General features: G+C 48.7%; 1 protein-coding gene across 11 annotated transcripts in view; it reads left to right on the forward strand.

The window, feature by feature from the left end:
• NFASC (neurofascin) overlaps positions 1-23,057 on the forward strand; it is a 77,528-nt gene that overhangs the window by 43,291 nt on the left and 11,180 nt on the right. For 5 of the 11 annotated variants that reach the window (XM_085210498.1, XM_085210502.1, XM_085210501.1 and 2 more), the window contains 11 exons: positions 422-457; positions 1,198-1,299; positions 1,400-1,597; positions 2,547-2,617; positions 3,263-3,485; positions 7,631-7,753; positions 8,232-8,405; positions 10,357-10,371; positions 16,000-16,218; positions 18,286-18,402; positions 19,652-19,807. In XM_085210498.1, coding sequence (XP_085066624.1) covers positions 422-457; positions 1,198-1,299; positions 1,400-1,597; positions 2,547-2,617; positions 3,263-3,485; positions 7,631-7,753; positions 8,232-8,405; positions 10,357-10,371; positions 16,000-16,218; positions 18,286-18,402; positions 19,652-19,807 — 1,434 coding nt within the window. Of the gene's footprint in view, positions 1-421; positions 458-1,197; positions 1,300-1,399; positions 1,598-2,546; positions 2,618-3,262; positions 3,486-4,675; positions 4,792-5,871; positions 6,077-7,630; positions 7,754-8,231; positions 8,406-10,356; positions 10,372-15,999; positions 16,219-18,285; positions 18,403-19,651; positions 19,808-23,057 lie in introns of all 11 variants that reach the window. The other 6 variants (XM_085210503.1, XM_085210505.1, XM_085210506.1 and 3 more) reach the window with 4 other exon arrangements.

Raw genomic sequence — 23,057 nt, forward strand, 5'->3', positions numbered from 1 at the left:
AACCCATCCTCCATACATTCACTGCCAGATCTACTCTGAAAACCTCCCAAGTCCATCAGTCCCTGCTCTCGACCCCTTCCATTCTTGAGGAGGAACTCTGTTTCTGGCAGTGCCCCAACCCAACGGTGATGCTGGCATAGACCCACACTGCCATACCAGAGCAGGAGTGCAATACAAATCCCATACCCCTAATAATACGACTGGGCTTAATTTATTTCCCTTCCTCTTCCCCTAATAGCTAATTAACTTTCTAATAGAAACACGAAAGAAGCTGAGGGTCTCTGGGGGAAGGATGTGCTATCTCTGGTCCCCAGGTGGGATCTGTGACTGTGTGTGACTTCGTATTTACCAGGTTCTCCTTTCACAACCCAAGCTTAATGACTAAACTAACACTGTTAACATCCAATGTCTTACCTTGCAGCAATCCCTGCTAACCGCTTGAGAGAGTTACCTAAAGGTAATCATCACTAATTCATTTGGTTTATTTTATTTTGGGAGTTGATTTGTTTTTTGCCTTGCCAATAACGCCAACAGAAATTCAAGGTGTAATGACTGAGCACGTTGGGAGATGGTACTTCCATGTCCAACTCAAGTTGTCCTCAAAAACCCATGCAGATGGCCATGAGTAGAAATGCGACATCTTGTTTTTTGACATCTAGAATGGTGACAATTCTAGAATGCAAGAATCACCCTAACCATAGCTGGAAATGAGCCCTGAGAGTAGAGGAAAATGAATCATGTTGAATCCCTTGACTTTTACATGAAAATAAGGTGCTGCTGTTACTGTTGGTGCATGAGGTGGCTCAGTGTGTGGTGACAAGACAGTGGAATTGTGCCCACAGCACCATAACCAAGTATGTATTTTCATTTAGGTTTGGTGTCCTTCCCGTTCTATTTGCAATTACTTTCTGAACAGTTGCACGTAGTGTGCTGTGAGATCATATATCCTGCTAAGCCACCATTGTGCTCCCAGCATCAGATAATGTCAGTGCACGCAGAGGGCAGCTCAGGTTACAAGGCAAGGCACAATTAATATGAGAGCACATTTGTATTTAATAACAAAACACACTGAGAGCAGAGGGATGTGAGACATGCTGCAAAGCACGTGTCCTCCTGTGGGTCCAGGCCAGGAGAAGGGGTGGGATTGGATGCTGCTGGGATGTTTCAGCCTCATTTATCACATTTTTTGGCCACCAGAGCGACCCGACCGGCCCCGGGACCTGGAGCTTTCAGACCTGGCTGAGAGGAGCGTAAAGCTGACATGGATTCCTGGAGATGATAACAACAGTCCCATCACAGGTCAGTGCCGGCCCCACAGCCACGGATCCTTCCGTCTTCTCCTGTGGGGTGCGGGGAAACCTCCTCATGGTGGGCTCTGATCCCTCCATCCTCCCCTCAGACTACATCGTCCAGTTTGAGGAGGACCGATTCCAGCCTGGCACGTGGCACAACCACTCCAGATATCCTGGGAATGTCAACTCGGCTGTCCTGAGCCTCTCTCCTTATGTCAACTACCAATTTCGGGTGATTGCAGTGAACGACGTGGGCAGCAGCCTGCCCAGCATGCCTTCAGAACGATACCAGACCAGCGGGGCACGTGAGTAGCAATCATTGCAGCACCTTGGGGTGGATCCCATTGCTGCCATCGCTTTGGGCTGAGTTTTTCCCTCATTGGGTACAATCACAGGAAGGGGATGAGCTGGCCCATGCAGGTGCGTGCTGGGGGGTGATTTCATAAATTGCATCTCAAGGCTGTGAGGGATGTCCTGTAGAGCAGCAGGGCTTGAATGGCATGATTGACCCAGCGGTTCTTCTTGCAGAATCTGTTGAAGGAAGGCTGGTCACATCATACAGAGAAGCTTTCTAAAAGAAACCTTTCATCCTTTCTGACCACAGGAAGCTCTTGGAAAAACAGACTTCCAAGTGTAAAGTGGCCACGAGCAAAAGACATTTTGTTCCAAATTTGTTAATTCATTGCCCACTGCTAAAGCCGGGCAGGAGCCCAGGCTTATGCCAGAGCAAAGTGTGCCGCAGTCCACAACCAAGGCTCAGTCTTTGGTGTGTGCCCGGAGCTTTGTGCATTGGACAATACTTGGGAAAAGTCATATGAGAAGCTCACAGGAAGCTCAGCAGTTTTGCTGCATTGCTCCAGTTGACCTTTGTAGATGCAATATCTGCTGGCATCTAGTGTTGGGTTTTGACATTGCTCTTCTTGCTGTGGATGATTCTAAAGGGTCAGACTTGGCTCCTGGGGTTGCTTCACAATGGGTGTCTTTTAAAGATTTAGGACAAGATTCTGGGAGAGAGAAAGAAAGAGGAAAAAAAAATAAAATGTGAGGGATCCTAAATAAACGACCTGGTTTTCAGGAGTGCTGGAAAGTCTCGTGTTCCATTAACCTGAATGGGAAATTGAAACTTCTGGAAAACCAGGCCATTAACTTCTGTTTCGGAAGTAGTTTTGACTTGCACTGTAAATGGGTTTTAACCACAGAAATGGTCATTTTGTCCAGCACTTTATTTATTTTTTCTACCCGTGTGAATTTCAGGACCTGAAATTAACCCAACGGGAGTTCAAGGAGCAGGGACCCAAAAAAACAACATGGAGATAACCTGGACGGTGAGTTCAGAGCAATCCAATCTTATCATTACGGTCCCTGATGCTAAGATAGAGCTCAGGATCTCTAGTGTGTGTGATGTATCACACAAAAACTTAGTTATCACAAAGGATAAAAGGCAGAAGATACAACTATTAATTGTTAGTGCCAACAAGAAGGCTTGTGATTTAAAAATAGACAAAGAGAAGGTGCTAGATCATAGGTGCAGGCTAGTTGGGATGCTTGCAGAGTCTGGTCCCTCAAGAAAAGATATACAGGGCTCTCAGATGGAGCAGTTCTTGCTTTTCTTGGTCGACCAGTAGGTGTCATCCTGCAATAAGCCAAAGTCTGTTGGTAGGCGAGAAATTGAGTGCGGACTGGAAAACGAATAGAATGGAATCGTAGAATTGCTCAGGTTGGAAAGACCCTTCAAGATCACCAAGTCCAACCACAACCTAACCATACTACCCTAACTCTATGCAAGTATGGCTTTTGGTTCTGCCTCGGGTTTGGAATGCCAGGATAAGTGTCTCTTTGGGGAAAAAAATATAGAACTTAGAGGTTTACTGATGGAATATGAAATACGAATCAGCTGCTGAACAGAACTTTTTGGAGCACCGTAGCAGAGAAATCCAGCCGTCTTTCTCTCTCAACTTTGCTCCATTCAGCCTCTGAATGCAACGCAAGCATATGGGCCCAACCTGCGTTACATCGTGCGATGGAGGCGGAGGGACCCACGTGGGAGTTGGTACAACGAGACAGTGAAGGCACCACGGCACGTGGTCTGGAACACACCCATCTACGTCCCCTACGAGATCAAAGTGCAGGCAGAGAATGACTTTGGTAGAGCTCCAGAGCCTGAGACCTACATCGGCTATTCGGGGGAAGATTGTGAGTATTTTCTTTGACAGAGCTCGTAAGCGTTTCAGAGCTGGAGTCCATCTAATGTCAGTGGGTTGGCATCTATTCCCTGGGTTGTATTTATAGCATTGCTCCATTTGGCACAAAATTGCAGTTTCAGGCATTGGGAGAAAGAAGTGGAGTTGTGCTCTGGGCTCTGTCTGCAGATGCCTACGTGACCTGAACCACTTAGCCTCTCCCTTTTGCTCTGTAAAATATTCAGTGTGGAAGACTAAGATTTCGCCAAGATGAGCTCTGGCTGTATTCCAGCATTCCATTTCTTTCTCCTGCCATCTGCAGAGCACCGAGCTCATCCCCATCTCTGGAGGCATTCAAGACCAGGCTGGATGTGGCTCTGGGCAGCCTGGTCTGGTGGTTGGCAACCCTACCCACAGCAGGGGGGTTGAAACTAGATGGCCTTTGGGGTCCTTTTCAACCCAGGCCTTTCTGTGATTCTATGATTCATCTTGGATGAAGGGTCTTCCAAGTGGCCAAGAGGGCTCTGGTTCACCCTGGGCTGAGTTCTTGAGCCTCTGACAAAGCCTCAGCTAAGCCCAGGCTTGGACTGCTGTTTGCAGCACACTGCTGGCTCAACTTCTGTCCTTTAAAACTCTCCACTTGCTCATGCAGAAGAGCAGCCAGCTTCTTCAGCTCCCTTTCCCCTTCTTTTTGGACTGCTGGTATCCAGGTCTCCCTTCTATGATCCTGCGAGGATAATGCAGCTTACTGCCAGCAACTTTATTTTAAAAGAAATATAAATAATTTCCTCTCAACACCTCAAATCAGCAGGAATCCCTGCTGGGTGACTTTGGGACCACCAAGAGATAGAGGCACTGCTAAAAAATATTCATCTTAAAAAGCATACATGCACTGTGGGCCCCTTCCAACTCAGGATATTCTATGATCAGATAAAAAATGTGGAGGATGAAGGTAAGTAATAGAATATTACATGCACTGGTGCAGCCATAGTGTCTGCTTGACCCAAAGGAGGACAGCCAAGTTGTCCAGAACTGGATTATTGTTGTTCCTCTAAAACTGAATTGAAAGAGGGAGAAATGGCCACAATTTCTCCCCGTGAAAAACCTGAGGATGGCCAGAGGACCAGCAGATGGCAGAGCTGGAGCGTGGCTGGGCTGTGCTGGTTGCCTGATAGATGCTCTGCTTTGTTCCCAAACACCCAGATCCCAAGGCTGCACCTACGGATGTTAGGATAAGAGTTCTAAACAGCACTGCCATTGCTCTGACATGGACCCGTGTGCACCTGGACACCATCCAGGGACAGCTTAAGGAGTACAGAGTGAGCAAAAGCGAATCTCTTCTCACTGTCTGTTAATATGGCTAACCTTCTCACTAGCCGAGCTGGCCCCGTTGATGGAGCCACCTGCAATGGGGATGACAGAAAACTGCTCTAGCCACCCTGACCCTGTGCTATGGTGCATCCCACAGGCTGAGCCCTGCCCTGGATCAGCACCAGGAGTGAAGCCTTTGGCTGCTCTTCACCATTTCTGGGCAGTGGGTAAATCTCCCTTGGCTCCCTGAGACCTGGGGTGACACAGGGACTGCCCTTAGGCACCAAGGGACCGATTCTAAGGCAGCTCCTGGCCCTAGAACTGCTTCATACTTCTTCAGATAGGTACAAACAGGCTCAATTTTGTGTCATCCCCAAAGTACCACCATTGTCTTTTAACAGACACCAACCATGCAAAACCTAAACCCAGTACTTGGTACTAACTGGCAACTAGAGGCAGCATAGATCCTGTTTTTTTTGTTTTGTTTTTTTTTAACATCTAATGTTGAAGATTTACTGCTACAGTAAAATACCTGTGTTTATGTGTAGAAGATAAACCCTATTCAAAGCAAACCGAAGTCTGAACAGAGCCCCTTTGAGCAGAGTTAAAGACTCTTGATACCAAAAGCAGCTGTGCTGCAGACAGCTATAACGCTTGAAATCCAATCAGTCACCAAGTGTAAGGAAAGCTCCCTGGTTGCTGTTTTCATTTCTTCTCCCTCTGTTCTGTTCTTCTGGTCTGTTTTCCAAATGAATCTTATTTCTGCGTGAAATAAGATTTGCTGTCAGGGCTCTGATTCACAGACTCTCCAAGTTCTGATTTCTCATTGTGGTTGGACGTGTCACGCCTTGCCTAACACTAATCTGGGCAGGAAGGGAGAGCTCAGTGCCCAGCAGTGAGAGCTGGAGCCAGAAGCAGCTCTTTGCAGCCTAACCTTAATCCTAACCCATTGCTTCCCCACCTGCCTTGCTGGGAGGTGAGGAGCTCCGCTTTGCTCTTTGCGAAAGCAAAGTTCTGCTGCTCTTTGTTAATGAAAACCAATTGCACTTGAAATGGGAAAAGCTTCATGCCATGCGTGTTTCTTGAAGGCCTATTTCTGGAGAGACAGTAGTTTGCTGAAGAACCTGTGGGTCTCCAAAAAAAGACAGTATGTGAGTTTTCCTGGAGACCGAAACCGGGGCATAGTGTCCCGGCTGTTCCCTTACAGCAACTACAAGCTTGAGATGGTTGTAACCAACGGGAGAGGCGATGGGCCCCGCAGCGAAGTCAAGGAGTTCCCCACACCTGAAGGAGGTACGTGCTTGCTGAGCTCCGATGTCGGGCAGCTCAGGCTCTGCAGAGCCAACCAGGAGGAGCACAGCTCTGCAGCGGAGCTGTGATTTGGCCAACAGCACATAAAGAGGCATTGCTCGGGCTGAGCAAGGCACAGCCGTGCCCTTGGTTTGCTGCCTGACCTCCACGCATCGCCCGCCCTCCCCGTGCTGCAGCGCCGCTCAGTCAAATCTCTGCAAGACCTCAGGACTGAATGAATGTCACCAATCTCCGATTGGGCTGTTCAGTTGGGAGCGCCTCGTTCTGCTCCGTAAAGAGCTCGTGTCAAGGAGGAACGGGAGATTTTAATTTTCTCCTTGTCACGGGAGCTATTTATAGAGGCGCCGATAACTTTTTGTCGGAGCGGCGCTTTCAGCTGCTGCCCATGAATCTTTCTTTAGCACAGATGTTTTTGGCACAGCGCGTTACAGAATTGCAGGGGAAAGAAACAGAGGAGGCTGGAAGCAAATCCTGTCTCAAATAACACAAAATACGATGGGCTGCTCCTTTTTTTTCTTTTTTTTTTCTTCCTGCTGCACGAGAGCACTCTCTCTTTCTCCTGTACCGTTTCCTTGGATGCTGTCACCATTTTCTGATGTTTTTCACTGACCAGCTTCAGTTCAGATTGTTTAAAAAGGAAAAGTTTTGTTCCGGGACAGCAGCTTGGTGGTGGGGTTGATTTAGCACTCACCTGGGGGCTGGAGGCGTGTCGCATTGGGATAATGCTCTTGGCATATGTAAACTATTGATTTTCTTCTTCCTATTCCACTAAGCTATTTTATTGGCTATATATTGATGCTTAGGAGATGGATATTCTGCCAAACTTCCATTTAAGAGAAAAAAAAAAAATCATTAATCTCTCAGATCAGTGAACCAAGCTTTTTCCCCATTAAAGGCACGGCGATTAGGAATAAACCAGGAGAATAATTAAATTCCATAGGTCATAATGCTTTCCTTCCTTTACTAGCTTTGAATAAGCAGCCATAAAAGCAGACATTCCTCAGGGTAAGGACTGCTGTATACCTGCACCGGATCCCCGTTACAGCTCCCCAGACGTTAATAACACAAAGATGCTCTGCAGTAAGAAGTCGCTCTGCTTTTTCTATCGTGCCAGCAGATAAATAGATGAGGCATAAACGTCGGGTTGGGTGAGACCAGGGGCAGTAACAAGACTCCAGCAGCAGTAAAATATGCAAACAACATACAGAAATGGGGCACAACTGTGAGAGTGCTCCCTTCATGGCTGCAGTAACCGTTGTGGGTGCCTGGCTGAGCGTGGTGATGGGGGAAAGCAGTCCCCAGTGTGAGGGCATGGTGCATGCTGAGCTGCTCTGCTGCTGGTAACACAGGGCTGGAGCATGATTCCTGGCCTAGATTGTTGTTCTGTCGGTATCTGACCTTCAGAGTGTGTTTGTACGTGGTTGGATGTCTTGAGTTTTATCAGGCAGCCTGAGATGTGTACAGTGTTGTAAGGTATGTTATCTTGTATGTTTTTTCTTCTTTCCCTTTTCTTCCTGCTCCCGTCCTCCTCCCAAGTGCCCAGCTCCCCCAGGTACTTAAGAATCCGACAGCCAAATCTGGAAAGCATCAATTTGGAGTGGGATCACCCAGAACACCCCAATGGAGTCCTCACGGGATACAACCTTAGATACCAAGCCTGTACGTTCCACATCTTATCTTCTTAGTGACAGTACTAAGTCATTCAGTATTTTCCTTGCTGCTGAGCTACCTCCTTGCCCAACACCAAAAGCAATCTATAGGGAGTGGGATGCTTCTAACATCAGCTGATGGTACTGAGTCCTGGAGTGGTGCTGGGCACCTGCAGCTCACAGTTGACCACAGAGGGCTGTAGATCCTCAGTAGTTCTCCACCCTCAGCCCCTTGAGGGAAATCAGCTTGACCTCAGACTCCTGCAGTAAGCGATGCTGCACAGTGTACGGCCCAATGTGATGTCTGGGGAGCCCAGTTTTATCTGAATGCTTGACACTTGTGCTAAGCTTTTCCTTAACCATCTCCACAACCCTGAACGTCCCCAGACAAGGCAAATCTGCCCCGAGCTGCAGGTCCTGCCCTTGGGGACAGGTAACACGCTGCAGAACCCAAGCTGAAGCCACCACCACCTGCCTTTCCTCCCCAGTTAACGGATCCAAAACGGGCAGAACCCTGGTAGAGAACTTCTCTCCCAACCAGACAAGGTTCACCGTGCAGAGGACAGACCCCATCTCGCGCTATCGATTCTTCCTGCGTGCTCGGACACAGGTGGGAGATGGAGAAGTCATAGTGGAAGAGTCACCAGCACTGCTGAATGAAGGTGAGTGCAGGGCAGCTCCTGGCACTGGGCTGCAGGTGATGATACAAGCGTTGGTCAAGAAGTGCAGCTCAGAGGATCCAGTGATCCTCAGCCCAAAGCAACCCAGTGTCAGATAACTGGTGTATGTCTGCTGCCTACTGCAGCAATGGGCAGACAGTCCTGTGTGCTCTTGCTTGATTACCCTAAATATGTCTCTTTAGGATTGGATATTAGGAACAATTTCTTCTCAAGAAGAGTGGTGATACACTGGCACAGCTGCCCAGGGAGGTGGTGGGGTTGCCATCCCTGGAGGTGTTCAAGAACCATGGAGATGTGGCACTGAGAGACGTGGTTAGTGGGCACTGTGGGGGTGGGTTGGGGTTGGATTTGGTGATCAGAGAGGTCTTTCCTAACCTCGATGAGTCTATGATTCTTCAGAGCTCAGTGATGCAGCCAGGCACAATCTCAGCAGCCTCTATGAGAGCCAAATTTGGGGCTGATGATTTCTACACCATTGGAAGGAGGTGCACCTCTGTGCCCCTGCCTTGCCACTCTGCAGCCAGCCACTGACCTCACCCCCCCTACAGAGCCACAGCTCCCAGACTCCTAACGAGATAAAACGCCCCTTGTGAGGCATTCATCACTCTAAGTGAAAGTTCAGGAGCCCTGGGGGAACCGGGGAGACAAAAGCTGGCTCTTTCCTTTCTTCAGCATTTGCTAAAAGACCTATGATTTAGTTAGCCCTCAGATTTAATGGAGTTTTTGTCTCCTTTCCTCCATCTCCTCCTCCCCAACTAATGGCTCTGAGTAGGAAAAGCAATTCCTACTGACGACCCAGAGGAAATGAAATGCTTCCTGACACTCTTCAGTGGGCTCCAGCATCACTAATTGATGCGATAGGATCAGAGATGGGGCTGCATATGCTAGAGAAAAAAATCAGCAAAGTTGCACATCGGCAAATATGAGAAGGGGGGAAGGTGATGCTTAGAAGATTTGCTGAAAAAAACAGCTTAAAGCATAGGGATTGGATCGAAGTCGTTGGTGCTGATAGTGGTTCTGATTGTATCTTAAGCATTTGCTGTACTGGATTTGTTTCTATACGATGGCAACAGTGACTGTAAGGACAGCATTGCTTAAAAATGCCTAAATGGTGATGGGATATTGCTTAACTGATTTGTATCAGAGAGCAGGGGGTGCAGACTACGCCAGGATGCCAAGGTAAGTGCTGAGGGCTGCAGCCCCTGCAGCGTGGAGGAAGCATGGAGCACTGTCATCAGGCATTGGGAAGGGTCAGATCATCAAGCAAAGTTACAGAAATGAAGCACAGATTGATCTCAGAATGCGAAACCCTGAGGTAGAGTTCAACATAGGCACGTTCTGGTAATGGCAGATGTGTGTGTGCAATTAGCAGCTCTAAGTGAGCTCGGTGTTGTGGTGCTGCTGTGCAGCAATGTGACAGAGGAATCTGGAATAAAAAAAATATATAAGAAAAGTAAACCCACTGACATACAGGGGTTACTTCCTGCTTGCCAGACTCATCCACCTGAGAAATCCAAACAAAATACAGCTTTCTGGTGCTCTGTATGGCAGGCTCCGACTCTCACAGCAGAGGATAAGCCCTGGCCCTTAAAGTGACACCAGAAAAACGAAGGCAAAACTCACTTTTTAAACCTGTCCTTGCTGGGATGAGACATAAGCACCTGCTGAAGAGCTTTGCTGCCCCACCACCTCTGGGATCTCTGCCTTGGTGTGTGTGCCACTGGCTCCAAGGGTCTGTGCTGCACAGAAGGGCGTTGTGTTGTAGCTAACGCATTGATGTCCTCTCTCTCATGTCTCTGTTGACTGCGTGGAAGTGGTCCGAGTCTCCTGTTGGTGTGTTCTGGCTGTTTTATCTATTCCTTTGTTTTCTCTTCCCTTCTCTTCTACGCTGTCCTCGTATTCCCCTCTCTATCCTTGGCGCTGCCCTCTGAAGCCACGCCAACCCCAGGTATTGTACCCGCGGAGGAGGTAACAGGCATGGGGCAAGGCTCACCCGCTCGCGTGCGCTGCCGATTAAGCATGCACTCCATTAACCCTTTCAATGGGGAGGTGAAGCAGCAGGGGGTCTAAATTGGGCACGTGGAAGGATGGCAGGTAGCACCGCAGGCGGATTCGTGATAGCCGAGCAAATCTCAGAGCCAGCTAGCCCGAATGATGAGGTTGTAAAGCCCAGGTCTGCACCAGCCTTCTCTCTTTTCAAATCTCAGCATCCCTGCTCTGAGAAATGCAGAGAAACCTTCACAGGTGGTGCCCACCCTGTTAACCAAACATGCTGCTCTTTTGCCTCCTGGTGACCATTGAAAGGGTTAAGGACAATGTTTGTGCCAAGCTGTGCATGTCTGCATGCAAGGCTATCGCTAGCTTTGCCCTCTATTGCATATTTCTACACCAGCATTGAAGCACAGAGAAACCTTTCCTCAGCAAGGGGTACACACCTGCTTCAACAAAACCCAAACCCCAATTAATCCAGTGTCCAACTACCCAGTGTCAGCAGTGCAAAGCATTACAGAATTTCTTGTTGCCCGGAGAAGGATGCCTACTTCTTACAAAGCTGCAGCCAAGACTTCTCCTCCTCGGATGCTGTATTTCTGCAGGGTTATACAGCCCTGTAAGCAGGAGCAGTGCTAGGGAATACATCCAACCCCTCAGTGTGCAGAAAAGCTTTGGGGCTGCCCTGCACGAGGGTGCTGTATGAGGTCGTGCTTTGCCTTTGCTGGGTGCAGCCCTGAGCCCATGGGGCTTTCCAACGAGGAACAGCTTTGTAGCAAACACTGCCAAAGTGATGCAAGTGCAGGGCCTGCTCTGTGCACCCTTAGGTTTTGCTCCCTTACTTCATAGATGTTTCTCTTCCTCCTCCTCTTCCTTTCATTTTGTTGCAGTGATGTCTCTACTCAGTATTATTTTGCACTTTTTTCCTTCTGAATAGATGCCAATCTTTTTCCTTCTGTATTTTCCTTAAATATTCATATATCCATATACCTTAGGAGCTAACAGATTGGTCTGCTTTGGCTGGTGGGAAGCTGAAAAGTGGCACAACCTCTTGGCTCAGAGGAGCAGAGCTCCTGCTGCAGTCAGGTTAGCTCAGCCACAAGAACCCAGCTTTTCTTCCAAAGGACTCTCCTGCTTTCAGTGGATATTGCTCAACTCCAAAAGAACAATGCAATCTCTTTATCCTTCCAGCATCATATCAATGCAGAAATAACTCTTGGACTACTGGCAGCCAGGTGAACTCGTTGCTATCCAAAGGCTAAGATCATTAAATTCTGCTGGAATAGGAAGCGTTCCTCTATTTTTACTTTCTGATAGGAGAAATGGCACAGAGGAAAGATAGGAGAGGCTGAAAATCCATAACCGAAGCAGCAGTGCTCACTGGGCAGCACTCTGCAATATAATTCTCCAAGAGGGATGATGGCAGGGGAAGGTGTAGCACTACTCAGAGCAAATCCTCATCTTGATACTGAGCTGAGCATCATTCCTTGTTAGGGTACATCTCGGTTCTGCAGGACCAGCTGTACCAAGCATTGGTGTTGGTAGTGGGATGCTGCTCCCCTTCCCAAAAAATACAGCCCCCTGGTGAATACTGTTTGACCTTTCTTAAATGATTCCTCTCTGCAGGGTGGATTTTGTGGATTTTATGGATTCTTGGTGAAGGTTGCCCAAAAGTGCGCTATGATGCTATTTGCCATGGGCTGTTGGCTCTAAAAATGGCCTTTTTTTCTTTTTCCCCTGGAAAGCCTCACTCATGGGGTCATTGCTGCTCTGCAGGCGCGTGAAAAAGTGGACCAAGTTGATGGAACCAAAGTGAAGGGCAGAGACTTTACCTTAGAAAGGCTTTGGGTTTCCTGAGCCACAGCTGGACGAAGGGCGAGGTAATCTGGGGAAAGGGTGGCACACAAAAAGGGCTCTCGTTTATGCTATGAATGACACCACCAAAAAGCGCATCCCATAATAATACCCAGTGTCCATCCCTTCATCAGGGACCATGAGAGTATTGGCCTTAGACTTCTTGGGGGAAAAAAAAAAACAAAAAAACAACAAAAAACGAACACATTGATTTGTTTGTTCCCTTCTCGTTGCTCCATAACGACGAAGCAGAGGAGAAAGCCCCGATTGTTCATTTTGGAAAGGGACAGCAATAGAAATACAGAAAACTGCTGACCCTTCTCTTTTAGAGGGCATTCAATTGCTTCTTTCTGCTCTTGAATTTCTTAGAGCTGTCAGATTTGGAGCTTTTTTGTTGGGGGGTTGTTGTTTTTTTTTTTTTTCTTTTTTCTTCTTTTTGATAACGACTTAACAATCTCCTTCTATTGCTACAAACTGGGAGAGAGAGAGAAGTCTGCAAACGTATTTGGCTAATCATCTAAATTCATGAAAAATTCATCAAATTTCTCCAAGCCTAATTATTTTGTAGACACACCCAAGGGAAAGCTGTTACCGCAGCCTAACAACACATTAAAAGCATCTTTAAATAATTAAAGAGCAGTATGGCTGGGCTATTATTATTATTATTTTTTTTTTTAGTATTTTACAAAATCTCGCCAACTGCTCACCCAGCCCCCACGCTGCTTGGAGCAGGGTTCAAGCCCTTCTCCCATGCCTTAAATTCCCCCTTTTTTGCTTCTATGTTTCCTTCTTGCAGCACTGCCCAATCTGAGCATCCCCTGTTTTGATGACTATCCATTCCCAACCATACGAGCTGTATTGCTGCTAAGAGAGCAAACCTACTGGCAGCCCTCCTGCTGCACCCATCTCTCTCATCACTTACCCTTTTAATTGCTACAGCCAGACTGCTGCATCCCTTGTCCATTATAGCAGCGTCTCCTCCCCACCGTGCCCCTTGGTCTCCATTACCAGGAATGCTAATGCATCTTGTAGACAGAAAAAGCAATCAGTGCGTGGCAAAGATGGGGCCGATTTATGAGCTAACTCACATGTATTTCCAGGAAGAGGAGCTCATCCATGTAGGGAGCCATATGCTGACTTTCACTTGGGGTTTTCTGGATAAATTGGGGCTATTTGAAGCCTGCTCCCTTCCGCACACCATCTTTCAGGGTGCTCTCTACCCTGCATTAAGAACGTGGCTGCCCGTTCTTGGCAGCACCTCCTGCAAGCAGGGAATGCAGAAAGAGAAGAGCAGCCACTCTGCAAAGCTCAGAAATGCTATAAGCCATAAATGTTACCCCTGCATTTTTGGAAGGATGCACACGATTTCTAGACGGGTATCATCTGGCAAAAGCAAGCAGCTGGTTTGAGCAGATCCAGCCGTGATGAGCAGTGCCCAGGTTGCAGCACGGGGCTGTGGAGGGGAACTCCTTTCTTTGGGGGCAGCGGGGAGCTCTGATCTTCTGTCAAAGCCATCTTTAACTCCCCCCAACCTGAACTCAGCTCTCATTAGGGGACGGATTTCAAAGGCTAGCAAATGCCCCTTATCTTCTCTCCCCCCAAATCTACCAGCTGAGCTTTTCCTCTGCATACATTTCGTATTCAAACACAAATGAGGCTGCAGCTGTGAATCCCGAAGCAGAGAGGACCAAATCCCTCAGCCCAGCAGGAGTCCCGCTGCCCTCCTCCTGCCCGATGCTGCCCACATGTGCTCCCCTCGTTGACCTCCTGCTTTACCAAGGACTTAACCTGCTGCTAGAGCCATTGCAGCGGTGCTGGGTGACGCAGGCAGCGCGCTCGGGTGCAGCGTGATGGATCAACGTGGGCTGGGAGCTGGGCGTTAGAGCAGCCTTACAGCAAATTGCTTGGGGCTCTGTTGTGTTGTCTTTTCCTTCGCTGTGAATCAGGGATTCGCAGAGGAAGTGGTGAGGTTGCATTAGCTAACAGCTAGCTTCCACTGCTCAGGTTGACTTTAGACGTTGTAATCCTATGGAGTCGCCGCAGCAAAATTGCATTAGCAGTAACCATGCCGATGGCTTAACCTTCCGAAAAAATGGTCATACCTCTCGCCCTATTTGTAACCTACAGCCTCAGGACACAGCAAAGCAAAGCTTGGCAATGAGCTGAGATAAAGCAGCGCAGAACAGCAATCCTTAATCCTGCTGTCACAACTGAGATTGTTGGGGCTTTGCTATGCCCCATGCGCCCACGAGAACCAAGTTGTGCAATGTTCCAGCCTGGCTCCCGTCACTATCACTGCAATCTCTCTGGGTTGGGATGTGTTCCACAATGCTGGAGTGTTATGGGGGGGTGTTTGCTCCATTCCCACCCCACCCGGTGCTGCATTGCTGCATGAGGCTTCTGCAAGGCTGCGTCGGTCCCTGCGTGGGGTGCTGTGGGTTGCATTGGGTTTGCTGTCATGGTGTGTGCTGGTAACGGGGTTTGACTGCAGCTGCATGCAGTAGGGAGGTGGCCACAACGAGCCTTGGGACCGCTGGGATTTTAGAGGTTGGGGTCTCTTGGGGTCTTAGCTGCATTCCCTCAGAACTTTCCTGCTGTGCTTGTGGGTTTGAAGGGAGGTCTGCTTCCGTACAAGCCAACCTGGGACTGAGCTGGTGAAAAAGCAACCCTGCCTTTGATCTTGGATGGTTTTTAAAGCACATTCCTCACGCTATTCTTATTAGTGGGTGATATTTGTAACAGCCATTTTCATTTGCCTGATGGGGATTTGTAATCCCTTGATCTGTAGTAACAGTAAGTAAATACAACTTAATGCAAGCACCACGGGATTTCCTTTACTCCAGGCAGTTTAAGCAGCTCCTCAGCTGCGTTTTCTGCTGGCAGGTTTTCAGGCAGCAGAAATCGCCTTTACAGAGCAATGCTCACTCATACCTGAGAGCATTCAGCAATGGTTTCCAATGTCCCTTTCCATCAGACGTTAGCCAGTGTACTGCCATCTCCTCTGGTAATTCCCTCTGTGTTCCCATTAGCAAAGCTAGCTGCAGTCCCCTGCTCCAGCTGAGGGATCTGGTCCCGTTCATGGCCACTGAGGATCACAGCTCTGACGCAGCATAAAGCTAGAAAGATGTCCTATTGCCTCCTCAGCTAGCCCAACCCGTGCACCTTCCTTTGGTGGCATTTAGAAACTTTTGCAAGCACACAGAGGTGTGCAGACATAATGTGCACACTGACCTTATTGCTCACAGCAGAAGTGAGATGTGCATGGGGCAAATGGGGTCTAGTTAGAAGGCAAACTGTACTGACTTCTCATTTGGAAAGCTTAAGGCATATCCTACATTAAGTGTAAATTTTGAGGAGCAGTGATGGCAAAGCAGCACTCTGAAGAGCTACACCCACATTAATGCTAAGGCTGCTTCATCACCATCCTGCAGGACCGGTACACAGAGCAGCAAGACGGAAGCAGCTAAGCAGCTGCAGGGCAGATTGGCAGCTAAATAACGCAGGGGCTGCCAACTGGGGTTCGCCTGGCCCACAGCAGATGGGCTTTTCCTATGAGTTCAATCTGCTCCCACTAACTGTGATGGGGAAGGGACCGCGGGTCTGCGTGGTGCTGCGCTCGATGCTTCCCCTCTGCTCGATGCTTCCCCTCTGCTCGGTGTTGGGAATGGTGTATGAGAGCCCCAGGAGCCATAATTGCCTCTTGACAGCCAGCATCTGCCTTTCCCTCTGCCAGCCTCCACCTGGTTGCCTCCACCTACAACTGAGCTAACTCCAGCAGCCACCACTGCCACCACCACCGCCATCCCTACTACTGAAACCCCTCCTACTGAAATCCCTACTACTGCCATCCCTACCACCACCACTACTACAACCACCACAGCTGCCAGCACCGTCGCAAGCACTACAACAACTGCAGAGAGGGCTGTGGCAGCCACCACAAAACAGGAGCTGGGTACTGCGCTTTCCTTTTCCTCTAACCCTTCTAACCCTATGGGAACCTTCCCACTTCTTGCTCAGGGCGAGGATTAATAATGGGGACAGAAAAAGGCATTCCGTGCTTCGGGAATGGTGTTACAAGGAGCCAGGGGTGGTACAGGCTCAGGGTTTGTGGCGGTGATTTGGGGGTCCTGCTGCCCACAAAAGGGGTAACACAGCTCTGCCTGGGGTGTCGTGACGTTGAGTTAGCATCAGGGTGGGGAAGGAGGTTGAAGACCCTATAAAGTATTATCTTACCTTTATTGTCCTTAAAAAGGGGTTCTGCTGCTATTATAGAAAACGTCGCTTCGAATTTAGCACATCAGCTGTTAGAGAAGAGAGCTGTCACAGCTCATAGGAGTCTTTTGGTTCATGGTGCTGCTCCCTGCATCGTACCCTGGTCATAGCCCAAGGGGAACCTGGGCAGGTGGCTAAAGGTACAGCTGTGCTCCAGGTGTTAGCCAGCTCACCACGCAGCCATTGTGCAGTCAAGCAGAGCAGGGTGATCAAACTGCATTGGTGTGGGCATATTCTCTGCTTTATATGGGGAGAGGTGTCCCTCTGAGCCTTGCTTTTAAAGACACTGCGATGACGGGCTCTCTGGTTAATGAATGATGGATGGTTATATTTGGATTGCTCAAAAAACGAGTCAAGGGAGCACAGCCAAAGGAATGCAGTTACGTAGCTGGATAGGATGCACTCCAAAATGTAAGAGCAAAAGCTACAGAACTCTTTGTTTATTCTTAAAAGAAGGAAAGGAGACTGTAGTAATGAATATTAAACTTGACACTGGTTTACTTCAAGGAATTTGATAAAAGCAATTCAATCCACTTTATGCCTAAATTCAGCTCAAGATCATTAAACCCAACACCCAACGCATGCTGGGAGGCCCTGGGTCCGTCTGAGAGGCCCTCTGCAGTAAGAGAGATCTGAGAACCCACAGCACATCTTCTCCTCTGCACTAGTTTGCTCCTTAAGGCTGCCATCCTGACTGAGGAAACACAGATTTGTGCTCTGTCTCATGGCAGGCAACCCTCCCAGGGGCAGCTCCAAAGCCACACGCAAAGGGAACACGGGCATGGACCTGTGCTGCCCTAACAAAACCAGTTTAAAAACTGGTGCGAGATAGCAAGATGCAACTTCAGCATTGTGAAAGAGTCCACAGTAATGAAGCAGGCTCATAAAGTCGTTACCAGAACACGGTCACAATTCAGCGAGCACGTGGGAAATACTGCTTATTGAGACCAGGTGATGAGCTGGCTAGGAAATGGGAGGAAAGGAGGCAGAGGAGCAGTGAGAGTCCCTAATGGCCCCAGGGCCATGAGCCCAGAGCCTGACCCTAATGTGGGCAGACATCGCCCCACCATGGGCTCCAACCCCTAAAGTCTCCCAAAAACAGCTGTCCCTGTTGCAGGAATGGAAGGCACTGTGCATCAACCCCAAACTGGAGCTACACCCCCTAAGTAAACAACATTAGTAGCAAAACGGAGGTGTGATGCATCTGACGGGACATGCACGCATGCTAACTAGTGGATTAGCTCCACTTCAGCAGAAATAGAAGTTCATCCACTCTCCAAAGCAATGTCGACAATCCTCAGCTTCAAAATCAGAAACGAGTGACTTCATTGCCCCACTGGCTGTCTGAGCCCCAGTCAGATGAAGGCGTTTGCTCCCAGTTGTGGCAGTGCGGCTGTGTGCGCTCACGCGTGGATCTCCTGTTTTGGTTTAGGCATGAGTTTAGCCAGGAGATTTCCCTGTGGACCAAAATCCACACAGAATTGCCACAAAAGCCAAAATTTCTGAGATAAACTGAGCGCAGTTGGACTTAAAACCCGGCATGCCATGAGATATTGAACTTCCTCCAACATTTTGAAGTCAAGGTTTTCATAGAAAACGATTTCATCTTCAGGTACACTCATAGGTTAAGACTGAAGCATCAATTTTTAGGAATGATTTTATAAGATTTTACCAACCTTGGTTGCTAGGTGAGCTCTCGTCTCGGTATAATCCAAAATACTAACTCCTGTTCTAACCTATTCACCAGCCACCAATGGATCGTCCATATGGGACATAAGAGCTTGGGCTAATAGTAACTGGGCAAACATCACCTGGAGCCACAATTACTCTGCAGGAACTGACTTTGTGGTTAAGTATATCACCAGTAAGCATCAGATCGCGTGGGGAATCTATAGGGTGGTGATGCTGCTGGAGATTCTGCCAGCTCCCAAGGCTGCAATTGCTAGTCTTAATTACTGTGCATTCCGTGTGCTCGTGGTTGTAAGACGTTCATACTCACGAACCACCGATGAGCACAGCTGTTTTTCTAGGGGCTGTTTGTGGAGCTGGGCTTTATGTAGTCTCAGCATAAAGAGACTTGAAATATATCTGCTTGTACGTATAAAACAATCTTTCATTGAAAACAAATAAGATCTACACAAACTGGAGGGCAGGATTATACATCTCTGGAGCAGGGCTTGCTGAACCTGGAGCTGGCAGAATCACCTCTGACCCCAAACCTCCTGCCGTATCGGATATCTTTGTCTCTTGCAATTGTGAGGCTGTCCGTGGAAACTTCAAGCCGATATATCTGCTTTTAGTGCTCGTTTAGAACAGGCATTTACATGCTGGTTTGGATTTCTTGTAGATAGGCAGCGATGAGCGCTGCTTATCTCTGTCTTTATTTCCCAGCCATTTCAGCCTTATTGTATGGCACATCGATCTTAAATTGGCATTTTAAACAAACAGTCATCAACAGCGAATCACTTCTAGTCACACACTGAGAGCTGACGTTGCTGCTTACTTAAACCAGCTTGGGAGGCACCATCAGTGCCCGCTCTCGCTCTGCAGCCTTCGTTATCACAACAGGGAAGGGCACCATTTTCCCCCTTCTGAACCATTTTCCACAACTGGGGATACAAACATTGGATGTCCAAACTCTAAAGGCCAAACACCCCAGCACCAAACTCATCTCCTCCCGGCCCAGATGGTCTGCAGCATCCAGCCCAGAGAAAGCATCCTTAACCTGCAGGCACAACGTTAAGCACAGGAGCTGGTCCTTTACCCAGTCCTGCAGCACAACTGGATGAGACCAAATCTCAGACCTTTGTTACAAGCACTGAAACACCCAGACCTGCGGCTGGGCAGATAAAGCATCTGTCAGGTCTTAAGAACAGGGAGAAATCTGATCAGCTCTCCGTTGTTTTATTTTTAAGTACAGCAAGCAGGGATGCAGCAAATCACCTCGCTGTTTTCCCTCTATCTGAGGGATAATCACGGCACTGCTCATAGCCCCCTGACCACCGTGCTGTATTATTTCTGCTTGGTGGCTCAGGCCAGCACGACGCAGCGCCTGCGGTGCCAGCACAGCCACCTCCCGCTGCTGGCTTTGATGTGCGGTTTCTGTTTCTCAGGTAACAAGACAGAGAAATCTATCCCCGTTAAAGCTCAGACCCCCTCCTCTGTGCAGCTGGCCAATCTGACGCCGGGGATGGTGTACAAGCTGTGGGTGTTCCCCATATGGTCTAACCCCAGCGAGCATTCGTACATAACCTTTACCACCAGCTCAGGTGAGCGGGGCTGCGTGTCCACTGCATGTCACTGTGTCCCCACGGGTGGCACCGGCGTGGTGGTGGGAGGGGGACAAGCACAACCCTGCCCTTAAGAGCCACCCGAACATCCTGATTGCATTGAACAAAGGGCAAAAGGAAGGGGTTGAATCAGGGTGAGGAGCACGTGCATGAGTTGGGGACAGCACCACAGCCACACATGGTGCGGGCAATAGCTCTTCAGCTCGGTGAAAGGCAAGGTATGTTCCCCCGGCAACTTTGCATTTAATTGCACAAGCAATTTTCCAGGCTTATCACCTCAGTGATTTTTAGAGCTTCCTAATTATGGGCTTCCTACACTGCCCACTGAATGCCACAGAAGGAGCCTTACTGACTTCCACTGGCACTCAATCAGGCTTTATGCATTTCTAAAGCATCCCTGTTGACACACGATGAGTGTCAGTAAATCACGACGCCCGTGCTTCCCTTTGTGTCCGCTCGTGGGTTGTGCCGTAGGAATCTGTGTGCAATGCTGTCCAAGCAGAGGGCTCAGCTCTGCACAGCAGCTGTGTGAGCAGCACCGGAGCAGCCCACGCTGCAGTAGGTAAAGGCTGAGATTTCAGAGAACTGAGATTACTTTGCTGAGACCCAGCAGTGTGATGGAGAGCTGAAGCACAAAAGCCATCTCTTTGCTCAGGAGCAAAATGTTAGTTCCCAGCAAAGGAAGGCTGCAGCAGCAGCTCTCCCCACCTTACTCCATGCACCTGCAGCCCAAGTGCTAGCAAGGCATTGCTCCATCAAATAATTCCCTGGTGTGCTAAGCAGGGACAGAGGGCAGCTGTTGGTAATCCTGAGCGTCCAACACTACCCAATGCTGATATTGCCTCAGGCACGGCAGCATGGTACACCTCTCCATGAGGATGTGCAGCATCCCCAATTTCTGCTCCCAGACTGACTCAGAAATTGCCCCCAGGTTGCAGTCCCCTCACCCATACCATGCAACACCCTTCTGCATCACTGCTCCCCAGCTCGGACCCGTCTCTTCTCTTCTCTTGCAGCTTTTCTCACGCTTTGGGCATTAGGGTGGAGGACCACCAGCACCAAGGGGTGGGAAATCATTAGAACAGGAGGCCACATCCTTGGCTGATTGATGCTGGCATGGCTATCTGCAGTAATTTATGGGTTTCTTCTGCCGTTACTGAGACAATGCACAGGGGCCACCCAACCCTGTCCCCACAGCTCCATCCCTGCCCATTTTTCACTGCTAGATTCTGCTGAGACGGGTGCTCAGCCCCCGCTGACAATCACATGCTGCAGGAATGCTGGTGATCAGAGAGCCCTGTTAATTTTGCTTGTTGGTTGTAATGTTTGCCAAATAGCTGTTCTTCAGATCGAATGCAGATAAATAAGAGGTCCACACGCACCACGCCTTCTCTTGTGCTTAACTTGACAGCTCAATATCCCAAAAGAGCTCTTTCCAATAGTAAATGGCATTTAAACTACAAATATAGCTTAATGCAAATTGTCTTCTAAATTCAAGAAGCAATGTAAAACGCTGAAGGGGGATCTGTGCAGGACTGCAGCTAGCTGGGCTTCACACACCCAATTGCTTCACAAACGTGACATAAATTTTGCTGGCCTGCTGTCAGAATACAGTCAGCTTTGCTACTGGCGTATAAACCACGACTGTTGGGTAACATGTTTTCTGCCACAAGATTATAATTACTTTTCTTTAAAAAAAAAAAAAAAAAGCCACTGCAGTTGCATTTCAGATCAATACCAGTTCGATGCCACAGCTGCTTGCCACTATTTACCCTTGGCGTCGGCCTTACATTAACACAAATCAGAACACTCTGACAGCCGTGTGCTTACCCTTCTCTTTCCGAATGCTGCAATGACAGTCACTCGTTTACTCCAAAAACAAGATTGCTGTGACTATGATTTGTCGGCACGTGTTGCTTTTTTGGGAAGGATGGCAATCACACCCTTACCTTCATGGCATGCAGTGCCACAGTCCTGCTGCAGGATCCCCTCCGTGCAACCAGCTCAGCCCTGGTCAGCGTGGAGCTCAACCCTTGGGCACACTTGAGGCTTTGAAGAGCCCTTCATTCCCCCTTAGCATTGCTTTCTGCACAAACCCCACCAGGGCTGCTAAAACCACCTCCTCCCATTTCAAATCTCTCCGGTAGAGCTCTGTTTCTCTTTCCTCCTCAAGCACTTGTGTTAATTGAATCCAATTCTCAGCTCCTCTCTGTTCTAATCTCATTCTCTCGACTACAAACAGTCCATCTACGCAGCTCAGGTTGTTTTAAATACCGAGTGTGGCAGTATTAAAGGAAAATAGCAATAAAAGAGAGCCAAGGCAGCACCCTCCCACCCAAAAAGCAGCACCGGGTGTTCTGCATCCAACATCGTTTCTTTAACAAATGGTACTTTCTTGTCAATCTCATTCTCCTCTTTTATCTGCGATTTCTTTGCGTCGTGCTTTGGCTGCAATTATCTGCCGACAGCGTGGCTCAGATTTCATCTTAAGGAAAGCACCTGTTATCTCAAGTCAGTTTGGAAAGAATGAGTTTGGAAGGAATAATAGGAAGCGTACTGAGTGTGCTGTCCAAGGACTCACTCTCTGTTACTGCTCCTGGTGCAGAGGATGGTGGGTTTAAATCCAATTATTTCAAGGCAGCTCCACAAGACGGTTGCGTGTGCTGCCTCCCAGGTCTTGTTGGCTGGAGTTGACTCATCTAATTAAACGAGGCAAAGTCTGGAAGCAGCAGCACATCCCTCCCTAGAACTCCACAGTGCCAATATCAGGGAGCAGCAGCAGCAATCCCATTGTTTCAGATTTTTTATTTTGGCACAAAAGATGCTCCATCCTTCCCATTTGGGGCAAACTCTCCCCATTAAGCCCCTGATTTGATCCCATCCAGCTCAGAGCTCCCTTACTCCAGGAACACCTCTCTGTCTGCTCCGCAGCTTGGTTGCTCTCAGCCCCCCGCTGTGCTGAAGGTTATTTTCTCCTCCACTCTGTCTTGCTGAATACCAAGCGTGTGTCAATGAGAGCCCGAGAATGGCAGCTCGTTGCTATTTATAGGAGACAGATGTGTCGGTCTGACCGCACACGGGTGCTGCATGCAGCACGGCAGGGCATGGCTGCAGGAGCAGGACACCTCTCCTTGCTCAGTGTCACACCAGACTGCGGTACGATGACATCCCAATGCTCCCAATCCACGTCTCAGCAAGCTGGGATGTTCCTTTAGGATATAATTGGTAA

The sequence above is a fragment of the Meleagris gallopavo genome, chromosome 28 (assembly GCF_905368555.1).
Source record: "Meleagris gallopavo chromosome 28, MGAL_WU_HG_1.1, whole genome shotgun sequence".
Classification (NCBI taxonomy): domain Eukaryota; kingdom Metazoa; phylum Chordata; class Aves; order Galliformes; family Phasianidae; genus Meleagris; species Meleagris gallopavo.